This window comes from Saccopteryx bilineata, chromosome 2 (genome assembly GCF_036850765.1).
Source record: "Saccopteryx bilineata isolate mSacBil1 chromosome 2, mSacBil1_pri_phased_curated, whole genome shotgun sequence".
NCBI lineage: Eukaryota > Metazoa > Chordata > Mammalia > Chiroptera > Emballonuridae > Saccopteryx > Saccopteryx bilineata.
In genome coordinates this window covers 272,909,605-272,928,021 of record NC_089491.1, presented here as the reverse complement: position 1 = coordinate 272,928,021, position 18,417 = coordinate 272,909,605, and the positions used below count along the sequence as shown (strand labels likewise).

At 44.6% G+C, this 18,417-nt stretch overlaps 1 protein-coding gene across 6 annotated transcripts in view; it reads left to right on the top strand.

Annotated features, from left to right (window-relative positions):
* Positions 1-18,417, top strand: part of SBNO1 (strawberry notch homolog 1) — a 61,521-nt gene that overhangs the window by 38,595 nt on the left and 4,509 nt on the right. For all 6 annotated transcript variants that reach the window (XM_066260723.1, XM_066260725.1, XM_066260722.1 and 3 more), the window contains 10 exons: positions 4,032-4,167; positions 6,460-6,572; positions 6,662-6,733; positions 7,347-7,446; positions 11,448-11,522; positions 12,155-12,301; positions 12,386-12,480; positions 12,575-12,667; positions 16,380-16,517; positions 17,569-17,645. In XM_066260723.1, the coding sequence (XP_066116820.1) occupies positions 4,032-4,167; positions 6,460-6,572; positions 6,662-6,733; positions 7,347-7,446; positions 11,448-11,522; positions 12,155-12,301; positions 12,386-12,480; positions 12,575-12,667; positions 16,380-16,517; positions 17,569-17,645 (1,046 nt within the window). The remainder of the gene's footprint in view (positions 1-4,031; positions 4,168-6,459; positions 6,573-6,661; positions 6,734-7,346; positions 7,447-11,447; positions 11,523-12,154; positions 12,302-12,385; positions 12,481-12,574; positions 12,668-16,379; positions 16,518-17,568; positions 17,646-18,417) is intronic.

The following is an 18,417-nucleotide window of genomic DNA, read 5'->3' as shown; positions in this document are numbered from 1 at the left end:
TCCAATGGAGCCTTGGCTGTGGGAGGGGAAGAGAGAGACAGAGAGGAAGGAGGGGAGGGGTGGAGAAGCAAATGGGAGCTTCTCCTATGTGCCCTGGCCGGGAATCGAACCCGGGTCCCCCGCACGCCAGGCCAACGCTCTACCGCTGAGCCAACTGGCCAGGGCCAAACATCAATTCTTCGTTGCAGTTCCTTAGTAGTTCATTGATTGGTTTCTCATATGTACCTTGACGGGGTAGGGGGGGAGTTCAGCAGACCAAGTGACCCCCTGCTACAGCCAGCAACCTTGGGCTCAAGCTGGTGAGCCTTGCCCAAACCAGATGAGCCCTGTGCTCAAGCTGGCGACCTCGGTGTCTTGAACCTGAGTCCTCCACATCCCAGTCCGATGCTCTATCCTCTATGCCACCGTCTGGTCAGGCAGTGGCACCGTACTTAATGCTACCCTCTGGCCTCGGTCTGATTTTGAATCTAGAAGCATATCATGTGCGCAGATGACGAGTGTCCTTTGATATAGCTGCTGCTTCTGTTGCTCTGTCACGTTATGTTAGAATGGTTTTCTCTGAATGACTGTGGCTTAGATTTGCATATCTGACTGCGGGAGAGATTTTGGTTGCTTCCATAGGCTCTTTCTGTAGATTTTTACTATTAAGTAAGCTTTATCAGTTTTTTTCTTAAGATTTTTAAATTTATTTAGAGAGGGAGAAAAGGGAAGGGGTAGCCGGAAGCATGAACTTGTAGTAGTAGTAGTAGTTGCTTCTCATTGTGCCTTGACCGGCAAACCCAGGATTTGAACTGGTGACCTTATTGTTCCAGGTCACTGCTTTACCCACTGCGCCACCACAGGTCAGGCTGAACTTTATCCATTTTAAGACTCTCAGCTCAGTTTTTTCTCCATCTAGTTGGAATTGCTGTAAGTGCTTGCTGATGAGATCGCTAAAAAGTAGTTAGCACCCCTGAACTCCATGTGTTAATCTGAAAGGGGGAGAATAAACTCTCTTAACCACACTTTGCATTATATTTTTCTTTTTTTAATTACTGATTTGAGGAAGGGGGGTAGAAAAGAAACACTGACCTGTTCTTGTATGTGCCCTACCCAGGAATCAAACCTGCAACCTTGGCATATCAGAATAATGCTCTTTATTTTTCTGAAGCTGGAAACGGGGAGAGACAGACAGACTCCCACATGCGCCCGACCAGGATCCACCCAACACGCCCACTAGGGGTGACGCTCTGCCCACAAGGGGGCGATGCTCTGCCCCTCCGGGGCGTCGCTCTGCCGAGACCAGAGCCACTGTAGCACCTGGGGCAGAGGCCAAGGAGCCATCCCCAGCGCCCGGGCCATCTTTGCTCCAATGGAGCCTTGGCTGTGGGAGGGGAAGAGAGAGACAGAGAGGAAGGAGGGGAGAGGGTGGAGAAGCAAATGGGCGCTTCTCCTATGTGCCCTGGCCGGGAATCAAACCCGGGTCCCCCGCACGCCAGGCCAACGCTCTACCGCTGAGCCAACCGACCAGGGCCCAGAACAATGCTCTTAACCAGGGATCCCCAAACTACGGCTCACGGGCCACATGCGGCCCCCTCAGGCCATTTATCCAGCCCCCGCTGCACTTCTGGAAGGGGCACCTCTTTCATTGGTGTCAGTGACAGGTCATTCGCATCCTGTGCTCCTGGAGTACTTTATGTGGCTGCGCCACAAAGCGCGGTGTCGCTCATGTACAGTACTACTTTTGGTAACATGGGATGTACGGCGTCACGGCTCCGGAAGCGCATCATATCACTTGTTATGGCTAGCAGTGACAAATATGGAACCGGACATTGATCATCTCATTAGCCAAAAGCAGGCCCATAGTTCCCATTGAAATATTGGTCAGTTTGTTGATTTAAATTTACTTGTTCTTTATTTTAAATATTGTATTTGTTCCCATTTTGTTTTTTTACTATAAAATATGTGCAGTGTTCATAGGGATTTGTTCATAGTTTTTTTTATAGCCCTCCCAACGGTCTGAGGGACAGTGAACTGGCCCTCTGTGTAAAATGTTTGAGGACCCCTGCTCTTAACCATCTGACCTACCCAACCAGGGCTTGCATTATGTTTGAATGAATTTTTCTGCGTTACTACTAGAAAGTAGATGGTAGTTGGCACTGTCAAAGTGTGGGTGTGTGAGTGTGTTTTAATTGAGAGGAAAGGAGGCAGAGAGACAGACTTCTGTATGTGCCTGGATGGGGATCCACCCGGCAAGCTCCCTATGGGGCGATACTCTGCCCATCTGGAGCCATTGCTCTGTTGCTCAGCAACCGAGTTATTTTTAGTGCTTAAGGCAGAGGCCATGGAGCCACCCTTAGGACCAAGGGCCGACTAGCTTGAACCATTGAGTGATGGCTACAGGAGGGGAAGAAAGAAAAGTGGGGATGGAGAAGTAGATGGTTGCTTCTTTTGTGTGCCCTAACTGGGATTCAAACCTAGGACATCCACATGCCAGGTTGATGCTCTACCACTGAGCCAGCCAGTCAGGGCGAAAGTGTGTTTTAAATACTTTCCCATTGATTGCAACAGAGAGAAGAAGGGGGGAAGGAAAGGGGAGGTAGAGAAGCATCAACTTGCTGCTCTATTTAGTTGTGCACTTATTGATTGCTTCTCCTACATGCCCTGACTGGGGATTGAACCCATGACCTGGTGTGCCAGGATGACACTTTATCCTCTTAGCCCAGTGGTCGGAAACCTATGGCTCGTGAGCCAGATGTGGCTCTTTTGATGTTTGCATCTGGCTCACAGACAAATGTTTAATAAAATAACGTTAAAAATATAAAACATTCTCATATTACAATCCATTCATTTCCTACCGCTCATGTTCATGGTTGCGGATGGCTGGAGCCAATCACAGCTGTCCTCCAGGACAACAACAAATTTTTATTGGATAATGCGTAACGTACACGGGTTGTTGTATGGCTCTCACAGAATTACATTTTAAAACATGTGGCGTTCATGGCTCTCTCAGCCAAAAAGGTTCCCGACCCCTGACTTAGCCACTGGTCAGGGCCATGTTTTAAATAAATTTAAAAGTTGTAGGTAGAAGTATCTATTTTATGTACTTGCCTTGTGAATTTTTGCCTGTATGCATTGGAAATTTTATTGATTGAAATTAGTTTTGGCTGTTAAGTGACAGAAAATCCAGTCACAGTGACGATCAAGGTAGACGTTGATTTCTCCCACGTGCACCTCTCCCATGAGCAGGCTAGGCTGAGGCTGGTATGGCCACTTGAAGAGTTAGTAGGTCTCTTCTACCTTGTTGCTTTTTTTTTTTTTTTGGTATTTTTCCGAAGCTGGAAACGGGGAGGCAGTCAGACAGACTCCCGCATGCGCCTGACCGGGATCCACCCGGCATGCCCACCAGGGGGCGGCCCATCTTGGGGCTTCGCTCTGCTGATCAGAGCCATTCTAGCACCTGAGGCAGAGGCCACAGAGCCATCCTCAGCGCCCGAGCCAACTTTGCTCCAATGGAGCCTTGGCTTTGGGAGGGAAAGAGAGAGACAGAGAGGAAGGAGAGGGGGAGGGGTGGAGAAGCAGATGGGCGCTTCTCCTGTGTGCCCTGGCTGGGAATCAAACCCGGGACTCCTGCACGCCAGGCCAACGCTCTACCACTGAGCCAACTGGCCAGGGCCTGCCTTGTTCCTTGAATACGTGGGCCTCCATGTCCAAGTCACCTCATGTAAGACAGCTGTTGTAGATTCATTCATTACAATTCTTCATTTCAGCCAGCAGAGAATACAAAAGAGAAGGGTGTGTTCTCAACTCTAAGGACACTTTCTGGATCTGTTCACTTCACTAAACCTGCTGGCTGGAGTATGCCCACACTTAGCTGCAAGGGAGACTGGGAAATGTAGTTTGATTCTGGGCAGCCATGCACTCAGCTGAAATAGGGGGTTCTGTAATTTCAGAAGAAGGAAGGTTGTGGTTATTGGTGGACTGTAATCTACCTAAGGACTTTAGGGTACTGTGAGAAGAGATGATTTCTTTTCCTCTTACATTTGATACAGAATATTGCTATCATCTCAGAAGCTGCCAGCTCAGGTATTTCATTACAAGCAGATCGGAGAGCCAAAAATCAAAGGCGAAGGGTCCATATGACTTTGGAATTGCCCTGGAGTGCTGATAGAGCAATTCAGCAATTTGGTAAGTTCTTACAGTAGATTTGACTTATTAGATAGCAAAATCATTGGGGAAATGTGTGCATATCGAAGTCTATATTTAAGGTCATTAAAAAAATATTTTTGTTTACAGAGACAGAAAGAGGGAGAGATAGGGACAGACAGGAAGGGAGAGAGATGAGAATCATCAATTCTTTTTTTTTTTTTTTTTTTTTTTTTTTTTACAGAGAGAGAGTCAGAGAGAGGGATAGACAGGAATGGAGAGATGAGAAACATCAATCATTAGTTTTTTGTTGCGCATTGCAACACCTTAATTGTTCATTGATTGCCTTCTTATATGTGCCTTGACTGCGAGGCTTCAGCAGATCGAGTAACCCGTTGCTTGAGCCAGCGACCTTGGGCTCAAGCTGGTGAGCTTTTGCTCAAACCAGATGAGCCCTCGCTCAAGCTGGTGACCTCGGGGTCTCGAACCTGGGTCTTCCGCATCCCAGTCCGACGCTCTATCCACTGCGCCCCCGCCCGGTCAGGCAGAGAATCATCAATTCTTCATTGAGGCTCCTTAGTTGTTCATTAATTGTATTCTCATATGTGCTATGACTGGGGGGCTCCAGCAAGCCAGCGACCTTTGGCTTTAAGCCAGTGACCATGGAGTCATGTCTGTGATCTCACATTCAAGCCAGTGACCCCACACTGAAACTGGTGAGCCTGTGCTCAAACCGGAGACCTTGATGTTTTGAACCTGGGTCCTCCACATCCCAGTCCGATGCTCTATTCATTTCGCCAACTGGCTGGTCGGGCTTGTTTTAACTTTTAAAAACAATTTTTATTGGCCCTGGCCGGTTGGCTCAGCGGTAGGGCGTCGGCCTAGCGTGCGGAGGACCCGGGTTCGATTCCCGGCCAGGGCACACAGGAGAAGCGCCCATTTGCTTCTCCACCCCTCCGCCGCACCTTCCTCTCTGTCTCTCTCTTCCCCTCCCGCAGCCGAGGCTCCATTGGAGCAAAGATGGCCCGGGTGCTGGGGATGGCTCTGTGGCCTCTGCCTCAGGCGCTAGAGTGGCTCTGGTCGCAACATGGCGACGCCCAGGATGGGCAGAGCATCGCCCCCTGGTGGGCAGAGCGTCGCCCCATGGTGGGCGTGCCCGGTGGATCCCGGTCGGGCGCATGCGGGAGTCTGTCTGACTGTCTCTCCCTGTTTCCAGCTTCAGAAAAATGGAAAAGGAAAAAAAAAAAAAAAAAAAAAAAAAAACCCAATTTTTATTTATTAATTTTTAGAGAGAGAGATCAATTTGTTGTTCCACTTATGTATTCGCTGGTGACTTTTTTTTAGTGAGAGGAGGGGAGGCAGAGAGACAGACTCCTCCTGCATGCACCCCAACTGGAATCCACTCAGCAAGCACACTAGGGGGCAAGTCTCTGCCCATTTTGGGCTGTGGCTCTGCAACTGGAGCCATTTTTTTTTTAGCACCTGAGGCCAAGGCCATGGAGCCATCTTTAGTGCCTGAGGCCAGCTCGCTCAAGCCAAACGAGCCATGGTTGTGGGAGAGGAAGAGAGAGAGAGAGAAGGAGTAGAGGTGGAGAAGCAGATGGTTGCTTCTCCTATAAGCCCTGACCATGAATTGAACCCGAGACTTCCACACGCTGGGCAGACGCTCTACCACCGAGCCAGCCGACCAGAGCTTTCACTGGTGACTCATGTATATGTGCCCTGACTGGGGTTTTGAACCCTAACTTTGGCATATCAGGACAGTGCTCCAACAAACTAAGTTACCCAAACTGGGGTAATCTCAAACATAAAAACTCAACATACATATATGTAGAATTTGGAGGTGTGTGTTGTATATACCTTGAAATAGAATACATCATGAATTCATATCTTTTAAAAGATGTGGGAGATCTACAGTGGCGTTTCTTGGTGTTTGTGGTGGTCTGCCAAGAACAGGGTTCCTCAGGAGTATTTTTCTTACAGACCCTTATGATGAGCACGGTGGTCAGAGCAGCTGCCACTCTTCCCCCACCTAGGGCTTTACTGAGGGCACATTGCTCCTCCCACTCCCTCCCAGCTCCCCCTCCCCCCTTCCAGCTTCTCTTCCCCCCTTCCAGTTCCTCTCCCCCTGTCCAGCTCCTCCTCCCTGGTACCCGGTGATTGATGGTAAACAAGGATTTGGGGTGGCAATATGTTTAGCATTTAACAGTTTCTTTTTTTTTTTTCTTGTTTCAGGGTTTCTGGATACCAGCTTAGTGTTAAATGCTAAGAATAGATTTCAGAATTCTCTTTCTAGTGAACCCAATCTGATATTTTTTTTTAATGTTGTTACAGGGCGAACCCATAGATCAAACCAAGTTACTGCTCCTGAGTATGTCTTCCTGATTTCTGAATTGGCAGGAGAACAGAGATTTGCATCTATTGTTGCTAAAAGACTGGAGAGTTTGGTAAGTTTTTGACGTGTATAGATGTGTGTAAAGGATGGTGTGTGTTGCTTGTCCTCTGTTCCTTGATGGGAAATTTTATGTTTTGATAGGGTGCACTTACACATGGTGACAGAAGAGCCACAGAATCCAGAGATCTGAGTAGGTTCAACTTTGATAACAAGGTACATTTCAGATTTTCGCATCTCTGAAACCTCCTGGTAGTGTCCTGTGATCAAAAGAGAAGTGGGGGGGGGGGGAGGGGAGGAGGAGGGGCACGAAGAAAACTAGATAGAAGGTGATGGAGGACAATCTGACTTTGGGTGATGGGTATGCAACATAATTGAATGACAAGATAACCTGGACATGTTTTCTTTGAATATATGTACCCTGATTTATTGATGTCACCCCATTAAAATTAATAAAAATTTATTTATAAAAAAAAGAGAGAAGCGGTGCTGTGTCAAGTCATGGGTTCCCGTGGACAGTAACATAGGATTTTATATATTGGTTAGATTTTTAGTGATCAACTCTGCAATGTAATGTTTTTGTTTTTATTGGAAAATAGGAATGTAATACATATGTATGAATGAATTATGTCTAAGTTCCCAGAAGTAAAGTTATTTATTGAATGTCTGCTAAGTACAAAGGTATGAACTCTAGGTACTAGGCAGTAGAAAGAATAGCCTGCTGGTTTTGAATCTTTGCAACAATAATCGTTTTTATAGTGTTCAGTGGCTGTGTGATTGAAGAGTACCCAAATGGTAAAATTGGCCTTTTTGTTTGTTATTATTGCAGTATGGAAGAAATGCATTAGAAATTGTCATGAAATCCATCGTAAACCTAGATTCTCCTATGGTATCACCACCTCCAGACTATCCTGGAGAATTCTTTAAAGGTAACTTTAAAAAATAACAATAATACCCTGGCTGGATGGCTTAGTGGGTAAAGTGTCAACCTGGCACGCCAGAGGTTATAGGTTCGACTCCCAGCCAGGGCACGAACGAAAAATGATCTGTGAGTCCACAGTGAATAGAACAACTAAGTGAAACAAGAAGCTGATAATGTGCCTTTCTCTCTCGCTCTGCCTCCCCTCCCCTTTTTATGACAGAGATTAGGACAGATAGACAGGAAGTGAGAGATAGGAAGCATCAATTTTTCATTGCAGCAACTTAAGTTGTTCATTGATTGCTTTCTCATATGTGCCTTGACTGAGGGCTACAAGCAGAGCCAGTGATCCCTTGCTCAAGTCAGAGACCTTGGGCTCATGCCAGCGACCATGGGGTTATGTCTATGATCCCACACTCAAGCTGGATGACCCACACTCAAGCCAGCAACTTCAGGGCATCGAACCTGGGTCTTCTGCATCCTAGTTGGATGCTCTATCCACTGCACCACCACCTGGTCAGGCCCTTTCTCTCTTTCTTGAATCAGCAGGAAAAATTTTTTAAAAAGATAATTGTAGGAAAGTAAACTACTGAAAAGAAAGTACTAGTTTGAAATCCTGGGCTTGCCCGGTTAAGGCACATATGCCAAGCAACCAGTGAACGAAGCAGCTATTTCTCATCCTCCTGCCCTCATAAAATCAATAAATAAAATCTTTAAAAAAAAAAAAGAAAGTACTAGAATTTTGGGGGTTTTTTATGACAAAGATAGAGGAACTGATAGGAACAGACAGGGAGAGAGATGAGACGCATCAGTTCTTTGTTGCAGCTCCTTAGTTCATTGATTGCTTTTTCATATGTGCCTTGACGGTGGGTGGGGGCTCCAGCAGAGCGAGTAACCCCTTGCTCAAGCCAGCAACCCTGCTCTCAAGCTGGTGATCTCGCACTCAAGCCGGCAACTTCGGGGGTTTCAACACTGGGTTCTCCACATTTCAGTCCAACATTCTTATCCACTGCGCCACCACCTGGTTCCGGCTAGAACCTGTTCTAACGTGGAGAATGGTGGGTGGTGTTTTAGTTCTTTTCTTTGGACACCAGTTGCATAAAATTTAGAAATTGAAGGTTACTACTAGACACCTAAATTAATAGAATAAGAAGTAGATTTAAATTTCATTCATATATTCATATGAAATGCTTTTGCTCTTGACATGGTGTGCAATGTGTTGTTACTTGATTGGTAAGAGGAAAGTGGTTTTGTTAATTTAAAATCATCATGTCAAATAGCTCTTAAGATTTAATTTCACCCTGACCAGGCGGTGGCGCAGTGGATAGAGCGTCGGACTGGGATGTGGAAGGACCCAGGTTCGAGACCTCGAGGTCACCAGCTTGAGTGCGGGCTCATCTTGCTTGAGCAAATAAAAGCTCACCAGCTTGGACCCAAGGTCACCAGCTTCAGCAAGGGCTTACTCGGTCTGCTGAAGGCCCGCGGTCAAGGCATATATGAGAAAGCAATCAATGAACAACTAAGGCACTGCAACGAAAAACTAATGATTGATGCTTCTCATCTCTCTCCGTTCCTGTCTGTCCCTATCTATCACTCTCTCTGACTCACTCTCTGTTCCTGTAAAAAAAAAAAAAAATTTAATTTCAGAGTACCTAGGTAAATAATCTGTGGGGATTGGTTGGGTGTACATAAAACAATATTTATTAGCCATGTGTTAACAGGTATTAAAACAGGGTGATGAGCCCTGACCAGACAGATTGGTTGGTTAGAGCATTGTCCCACAGTGCAGAGGTTGCTGGTTTGATCCCTGGCACATACAGGAACAGATTGAAGTGCTTGTCTCTCTCTTTCTTTCTCTCTCTCGCCCTTTTGCTCTGTAAAATGAATAAAATAAAAATAGGGTGATGGGAATATATGTGGTTTATAGAATATTCTCTTTACATTTGTATGTGTTTTGAAATCTCCATATTGAAAAATAGAAAGTCCTTAAGTCCCACCTTCCTTTTCCACCTGCCAAGGTCACAGGTAATGACAATCTGAAGGGACAACTTTCCAACATCTTTTCTCCATGTTTGTCTAAACACAGCTTTTCTTTTAAATGTCATTAATACTACTTTTGCAGTGTACTTTTTTTTTTTTTTCTTTTTCTTTTTTTTCATTTTTCCGAAGCTGGAAATGGGGAGGCAGCCAGACAGACTCCCGCTTGTGCCCGACCGGGATCCACCCGGCATGCCCACCAGGGGGCAATACTCTGCCCCTCTGGGGCGTCGCTCTGTTGTATCCAGAGCCATTCTAGCGCCTGAGGCAGAGGCCACAGAGCCATCCCCAGCACCCGGGCCATCTTTGCTCCAATGGAGCCCCTGCTGCGGGAGGGGAAGAGAGAGACAGAGAGGAAGGAGAGGGGGAGGGGTGGAGAAGCAAATGGGCGCCTCTCCTGTGTGCCCTGGCCAGGAATCAAACCTGGGACTCCTGCATGCTAGGCCGACGCTCTACCACTGAGCCAACCGGCCAGGGCCAGTGTACTTAATACACTACAGACATCTTTTTGGAGTCAGTAGCTGTGACACTGACACATCTTTAATAGCTGCACAGTGTTCCACAGCTAGCTTACGTCAGTTTCTTTAATCATTCCCTTATTGGATTCGGTTGATTTTTCACTTGTCATTACAAACAGTGCTGAAACCATATCTTTCTATACAGTTGTGGTTAAGTGAAACACGGAGTTTTTTCTTATATTATTTATTGCATTTTTTCATATGAATATTGTAGACCTACTTTTGCCCCAGCCTGTAGAGGTGATTTAGGGGGATAGGATGAGTTTTTGCAGTAAAGATCTTTGGCTCCACAGTTATTACCCGTAGAACCTAAACAATTTTGAGTGTTCAGCAGAGTGCTACCTGGTTACATGTGTGACTAGTACATCGTCATGCTATTTTCTCTCACTTCCTTCTTATGTAAGACACCAGTGTTTTTAAAGCTCCATAAACTGCCCTCTCAGTAACAATGCAGAACATGTGAACTGTTATACGTTTTGGGGGGGGTTGTTTTGCTTTGTCCATACTGCTGGGTAACATTTGGGAACGAAACATGATTGTTTCCTTATTTACACAATTATTGAAAGTAATATTCTGTTACTTGTTCAAAATGTTTAAATTCTGTAGTGACAACTGCTTAGTCAAAAATCTGTTGGAGGCCCTGGCCGGTTGGCTCAGTGGTAGAGTGTCGGCCTGGCATGCAGGAGTCCCAGGTTCGATTCCCGGCACACAGGAGAAGCGCCTAGCTGCTTCTCCACCCTTCCCCCTCTCCTTCCTCTCTGTCTCTCTCTTTCCCTCCTCCAGCTGAGGCTCTATTGGAGCAAAGATGGCCCGGACGCTGAAGATGCTCTGTGGCCTCTGCCTCAGGCACTAGGATGGCTCTGGGTGCAACAGAGCGACGCCCCAGAAGGGCAGAGCATCGCCCCCTGGTGGGTGTGCCGGCTGGATCCCGGTCGGGTGCATGCGGGAGTCTGTCTTGACTGCCTCCCCGTTTCCAGCTTTGGAAAAATGCAAAAAAAAAAAAAAAAAAATCTGTTGGAAAAATACAATTTTGGAATGAAATGGTAGAACACAGTGTGAGACTTGAGTACTGTAGGATTTTGGAGTGCCTAAGGGTGGGTTCCATTTAATTTGGCTAGTGCACAGGCTGTGTCTTTTTTTTGTTGTTTTGAGAGACAGGAAAGGAAAGAAAGGAGAAGCATTAACTTGTACATAGTTGCGTTACTTTCGTTGTTTATTGATTCTCATGTGTGCCTTGATGGGGGCACAAGCCAAACCAGTGACCCCTTGTTCAAGCCAGCAACCTGGGGGTTTCGAACCTGGGACCTCAGTGTCCCAGGTTGACGCTCTATCTACTGCGCCACCACTGGTCATGCAACACAGGCTGTGTCTTGATGTTAGAATTAATCTAGTTTGATTAGTCAGCTAATAGCCCATTTGGGTTGTTAGGTTTTGTATAAACTTATTTTTTTTACAGATGTACGACAAGGACTGATAGGAGTTGGCCTGATAAATGTAGAAGATCGCTCAGGAATTCTTACTCTAGATAAAGGTAATGGGGTTTGTTTTGTACACACACATAGCTGTTGCTCCCTCACTGAAGCCTGGTTTGATAGTTATGCCTGTCAGCCTGAAGGGGAAGTGTTGAGTCGTTCTTTGTTTCTGGTCACTAAATGCTCACAGCACTCTGCTGTTTTCTTTCTACCTTGGTGTTCGTAGGGTTACTTTGTTCTGTCTGAACAGCAGCACTGCCCAACCCACGTTCCATCTGTGCTCAGCTGTCAGGCTCTTAAAATACCCTGGAGCTCAGACTGGCTCACCTTCCAAACCCCTAAGACATGCTCATCGCGCAGCCAAAGTTGAGCTTCACTGTCTGCAGCATCTAAAATTCACTAGCTGAGATAGTGTTGGTGCTCTTGTGATAAATTGCTCTTGTGGTAAATTATGTTCATGCTTTTTTATAAGTGAAGTTGAAGATGTAAAAGTTCAATTCAGTAAGCACCTTTGGGCACACACTGTAGTTGCACTAGTTGATAAAGTGGAAATGGTCAAATGATAGCTATTTGGGGAACAGTGGCGTTGTGACAAAAGATTTTAAAGGAGAAAGTGAGACTTTGAACTAATCTTAGATAAACTTGAATTGCCAGTTGTGTGCATTAAATGTTTAATGTAATCTTGTTGCAGATTATAACAACATAGGGAAATTCTTAAATAGGATTCTGGGCATGGAGGTGCACCAGCAGAACGCTCTCTTCCAGTATTTTGCAGACACACTCACTGCAGTTGTTCAAAATGCCAAAAAAAATGGAAGATACGATATGGGAATCTTAGGTAAGTGGGAAATCTTTTAAACATTATGTGTATTCCTGGTAAAATGTTCTTTTAACATTTATACGTTGCTTTTCCTTGTTTAAGATCTTGGTTCTGGAGATGAGAAAGTGAGGAAAAGTGATGTTAAGAAGTTTCTGACTCCGGGATATTCAACCTCTGGTCATGTTGAGTTATACACTGTAAGTCTGGGAGCCATGTGACATTCAGGTGTGCTGTCCTCTGATAGGCAGGCACAGAAGTGAGTTGGGTTCATGTGTTCTGTTTCTTTTATAGATTAGTGTTGAGAGGGGCATGTCCTGGGAGGAAGCTACCAAGATTTGGGCTGAGCTGACAGGACCAGATGATGGCTTTTACTTGTCACTGCAGGTAAGGCTCATTTCCTGACAGTGAGAACTGTCCACATACGCATTTTCACTGCCAGCAGTATGATGGTTGGCTTGCTTTGTGCTGATTTTCCAATTATTTGTAGCATTCCCTGGTTTGCTAATTTATCACTATAATTGTGGGTTTTCCCATTTTTTTAATGTATATATGTTTTTTAAAGACTTATTTATTGATTTTACAGAGAGAAGGGAGGGGAACAAGAAGTATTAACTCATAGTTGCTTCACTGTAGTTGTTCCTTGCTTGCTTCTTGCTTGTTGTATGTGCCTTGACCCAGGGTTTCAAACTGGTTACCTCAGCATTCTAGATCAATGCTCTAGCTATTGTGCCACAAGAAGTCAGGAATATTTTCATTTACTGTATTTGAGAGATGTTATTAAATGCACTTTTTGAGTTACTACATATTCTTATTAAATTGAACTTTTATTTCTTATAATATAGTGACTTTCTTTAGTCCTAATAAAGCTTTATGCCTTAAAGATTTGTTTTTTGCCTGACCAGGCAGTGAATAGAGCGTCAGCCTAGGATGCTGAGGTCCCAGGTTGAAAACCCTGAGGTTTCCGGCTTCAGTGCAGGCTCACTCAGTTTGAGTGTGGGGTTGCTGGCTTGAGCATGGGATCATAGATGTAATCCCATGGTCACTGGCTTGAAACCCAAGGTTGCTGGCTTGATCAGGGGGTCATTGGCTCTGCTGTAGCCCGCCGGTCAAGGCACATATGAGAAAGCAATCAGTGAACAACTAAGGTGCTGCAACTATGAGTTGGGGCTTCTCATCTCTCTCCCTTCCTGTCTGTCCATCTCTGTTTCTCTCAAAAAAAGATTTTTCAGTTATTAATCTAACTACATTGTTTAGTATTTGCCCATGGACAGAGAGCCAAGGAGGGGTGTGTATGAGTATACATATTTCTTTTCTTGGTTTTGGAGAGAAAGTGAGAAGCATTAATTTGTTCTACTTATTTATGCATTCATTAATGGGTTGATTCTTGTATGTGTCCTGACTGGGAATTGAACCCACAACCTTTGCATATTAGGACACTAACCAACTAATCTGCCTGACCAGGGCTATTTATTGATTTTTTTTTTTTTTTTTTTTTTTTTTTTTTTTTTGGAAAGAGAGTGAAACAGAATGAGAGAAACAGTTTGTTGTTCCACCCACTCATACTGTCTTTGGTTGATTTTTGAGTCTGCTAATTCAGCATGTCAGGACAGCGCTCTAACCAACTGAGCTGCCCGGCCAGGGCTGACTACTTGTGCTTTTTATTTGTAAATGTTTTTGAAGTGACCAGCTGAAAAAGACCTGGTTCAAGATGTAACTGCATGAAGTAGCGCATCTGTGGTGTTTCTCCAGGCAGGGCCAGACCAAAAGCAAGCTGTCTAGAGCAGGGGTCCTGATTGTTTTCTGTAAAGAAACAGGCAGCAAATATTTTAGGGTTTGCATGCCTTGTATGGTCTCTGCTTTGTGGGTGGTTTGTTTTGTTTTTTGTTTTATTTTGCTTTCCTCCTTCTGCTACCTTCCTCACTCCCACTGTTAAATTTAGGAGCTGCAGGCCAGACTTGGTCCATGCACCTGGTTTACTGGTTGCTGATCCAAGAGCAAAAAATCTCAAACTAGATCAGGCTCCCAGTAGGGTTTTTGTTTGTTTGAAAATCTTAAGGTAATTGTAGCTTCACGTGAGCTTATAAGAAGTAATCCAGAGAAATTTTTGTACACTTGTTTTTCTTATGGCAATAATTTACAAAACTATGGTATTATATCACAACCAGGATATAGATACAATTCACCAAATTTTATCCATTTCTCCCTTAGCTGTGATTTTGATTGGTCCATGTAGGGTATTGGTTCTTGTTTTATTGCCAGAATTTAAAATGCTGGTGAGTTTCAATGAAAGTACTGATGCCCAGTGTTCCTGAGTGAAGGGATGTGGTAACATTGGCCCTTTGTTATTTCTAGCAGGTGACTGGATGGGAGGATGGTGCCTGGAGCAGGGCCCTGTCCTAGGAAGGCGCACCTCTCTGTCTTCTAACCTCCACAGCAATAAGCAAACACGCTCTACAGGGTGTTCCAGATGGGTTTTGTTAAGGAAACCACATCAGAGTCACTGTTATTTCCTGGGTGTTGTTGTGATAGCTTATCATACAGTAAATTAGCTTGACCCTACCAAGTCAGATCACACTGTTATTTGCTTGAAACATTGTGCTTTCTGTGTAATAAGTTTATTGAATGTTTTACGTCAGTCAACTTATAAAAAAAATTGAAATTGTAACTTTAACAGTAACCATTGTTTTTTAGACTGCAGAATTAAATAAGAAATGTTTGAAATCAGGTTTGGTTTTTTTTCATTCAGTGAGAGGAGGGGAGGCAGAGACAGACTCCCATATGCACCGGGACCAGGATCCACTCGGCATGCCCACTAGTGGGTGATGTTCTGCCCATCTGGGGTTCCTGTTCCGTTTGCTCAGCAACGGAACTCTTAGGCCTGAGATAGAGGCTGTGGAGCCACCCTCAGTGCCCGGGGCCAGCTTGCTCTAATTGAGCCATGGCTGCAGAAGAGGAGGAGGAGAGAGAGAAAAGCCAGAGGGGGAGGAGTGGAGAAGCAGATCGGCGCTTCTCCTTCCTGTGTGCCCTGGCTGGGAATTGGGCTCGGAACATCCATACACCGGGCTGACGCTCTACCACTGAGCCAAACGGCCAGGGCCATTTCAAATCATTTGAGCAAGCAAAAAGACAAAGGATATTTAATATACATGGAAAGAAAAGTAGAATATTAAGTCTTTTATCAGTGTTAGCATGACCTTAATATAAAAACTTAATTGCTCAGCAAAGTATTCATGCTGTAAAGGAGCTGGGAGAATGTCTTTACTTTGAAACTTCTTTCAGTTTTTTCCAGTGATTATTCCTTAGTCGTTCACCATTCTTTACAGGAGATACTAATTTTCTGATCTTATTTTTTAATTGAATGGGGCTTTTTATAACTCCTTCTTCCTAGGATTTTTCTCTTCTCCTAGGATTTTTTATTTGTATAAGTTTCATCATCTGTCTAGTGTACCCTTTTCTTCCACATCTGCCTACACTGTTAGGCTATGTCTGTGCATCCTTCTGGCTTTCCCCACCCAGCTCCGCTATTCGCAGGTGGTCGTGGAACACCTCATTTCACCCTTTGGTAGCCATCGGAGGAGGGAGCTGTGATGGCTGCAGTGAACTCAGATCAAAATCATTACCTTGGAGGTTTTATTTTATTGTTACTTGAACAATAATTTTTTTTTTTTTACATCTTTTTATGAAAAATTTTAGACACATTGTAGAGGTAGGAGAATTTTCTTGTGAAGACCTTCATACCCACTCTATTGACTCAGCTCACACATTTCTGAGGCTGTTTGGGCTGTGAGTCAGGTACAGGGACTAGAACATGCAAAGTGTCTCCATTCAATGTTTATTCTTCTAAAGCTAATTTAGGACAATTTTCTAAAGCATGTCTTCAACCTTGCTCAGAATTATGGTATGCTGGCCTTCAATTTGAAGAGACTACGGCAAACTCCGTTATGCGGAGTTGGCCTCTGCCCGGGTCTGTGCTCATGTGCTCGTGTTTGGCACTGCAGTGTTCAGAAGTCCTGTGGGCTCTTGTTATGACACCACAGCTGGCATGTGTTAGCATATGTAGTAACCAATCTTGATACTTCTTCGCTTTTTTTACTAGATAAGGAACAACAAGAAAACGGCCATCTTAGTTAAAGAAGTGAACCCAAAAAAGAAGCTTTTCTTAGTTTATAGACCAAATACTGGGAAACAGCTCAAATTAGAAATTTATGCTGACCTAAAGAAGAAATATAAGAAGGTATTTTTTTTCATTTGTACACTATGCTATTTATAAGTAATTGTTTTGTAATAACACTAAAACTATTTAGAAGAACTTTGTGTTTCTGTACAAAATTACTTTAATTTTCATTTTTCCTTTTTGATAACTGAAAAGTGGTTTTCAGAAAGAAATTTTGTCAGGTTTTGTTATATTAATATTCTAGTCTTAATATCTACTATTGAGAAACCTGTAAAATGATTATTTAAAATAGCTTGTGTTGTCAGGGAATAAAGCTTTCACCAAAATTAAAAGTTTTTAAATAAAGGAAAGATGTGCCAGGCTGGTAATTTTCCCAGCAACTCTTGGTTTTCTTATGAACTGCTTTATTTTTATTTATTTATTTATTTATTTTATTATTTTTTTCTGAAGCTGGAAACCGGGAGAGACAGTCAGACAGACTCCCGCATGCGCCCGGCCGGGATCCACCTGGCACGCCCACCAGGGGGCGATGCTCTGCCCACCAGGGGGTGATGCTCTGCCCCTCCCGGGCGTCGCTCTGTTGCAACCTGGGCCATCTCTGCTCCAATGGAGCCTCGCTGCGGGAGGGGAAGAGAGAGAGAGAGAGGAAGGAGAGGGGGAGGGGTGGAGAAGCAGATGGGTGTTTCTCCTGTGTGCCCTGGCCGGGAATCGAACCCAGGACTTCTGCACGCCAGGCCGACGCTCTACCACTGAGCCAACCGGCCAGGGCCTGAACTGCTTTGTTTATATGTTTCATTGATTTCTAGAAAAACAGTAAATGACATGTTTGTCCTAACATTATGAGTTGTTACTGTTTTATCATTAGTGTTACCTTAAACTATCATTCTGCTAGCCATTGTCACTTGGAAACAATTATAATTAAGCTGGCAGTTTGATAAATTTTGTACATGAGAAAGCTCATGACAGAACTTGATACTTGTCGCTTAGATGCAGCCTCAGCAGCAAGGGCCAGGCTGCCTGTATACAGATGATTTTCAGTTGGCTTTACAGACCAGGTCAGGTCTGTTTAAAACAACCCTGTTTCAATGGAGTTTTTGTCTTACTCTCGCAGGTGGTCTCGGATGATGCCCTGGTTCACTGGTTAGAGCAATATAATTCATCTGCAGACACCTGCACTCATGCTTATTGGTTAGTATTTTATATTTCTCACCATATTTTCCACAGTGTACTCAGGACTTAATTAACTTGCCTCTGCTCTGTAGTGCTGTGCTCTGTAAGTACATGAGAACATCCTCTGTTGTTGGGTGTGGCACCTTCAGTTAGCGGAACTTGGGGGCTCTGTGTGGACCACACGCTGGTCTGCTGCTCTCCGCGCCATTGTTACTGCTGGCCAGTGTCTGGTGGCAGTGACTTCAGCATCCTCCTTAAGTGTTAAGACTTATTTTTTCTCCCTTCTTTCTATTGTCTTTCTTTACTTTTGTCTTTCCTTTTTCTCTTTTAAAAGCTTTCCTGGTGTCCCTAATCAGCTTTCTTTTGAAGGCTAGGGAATTTTTAGAAGACCATAGAGATGTGAATAGCTAACAGCACCAGAAAGCTCTGTTGTTGAGCCCCGGGCTGACCCTGCTGTGCCGGTGGTGTGTTCTTGCAGGTCATGATGCCGTGGCCCTTACAGTGCTCCTCTCAGGACCATGTGTAGGGTATGTTAATACTCTGCAGGTCTTAGTTCTCTTCCATGTTTTCTTCTTCACTAACTTGTTAATGGGGTATCTGGCCCACTTTATGAAAGGAATATAAGATACAGAGGGCCCTGGACAGGTAGCTCAGTTGGTTAGTGCATCATCCTGATGCACCATGGTTGAGGGTTTGAACTCTGGTCAGGGCATATACAAGAATCATCCAGTGAGCCTGACCTGTGGTCGCGCAATGGATAAAGCGTCGACCTGGAAATGCTGAGGTCGCC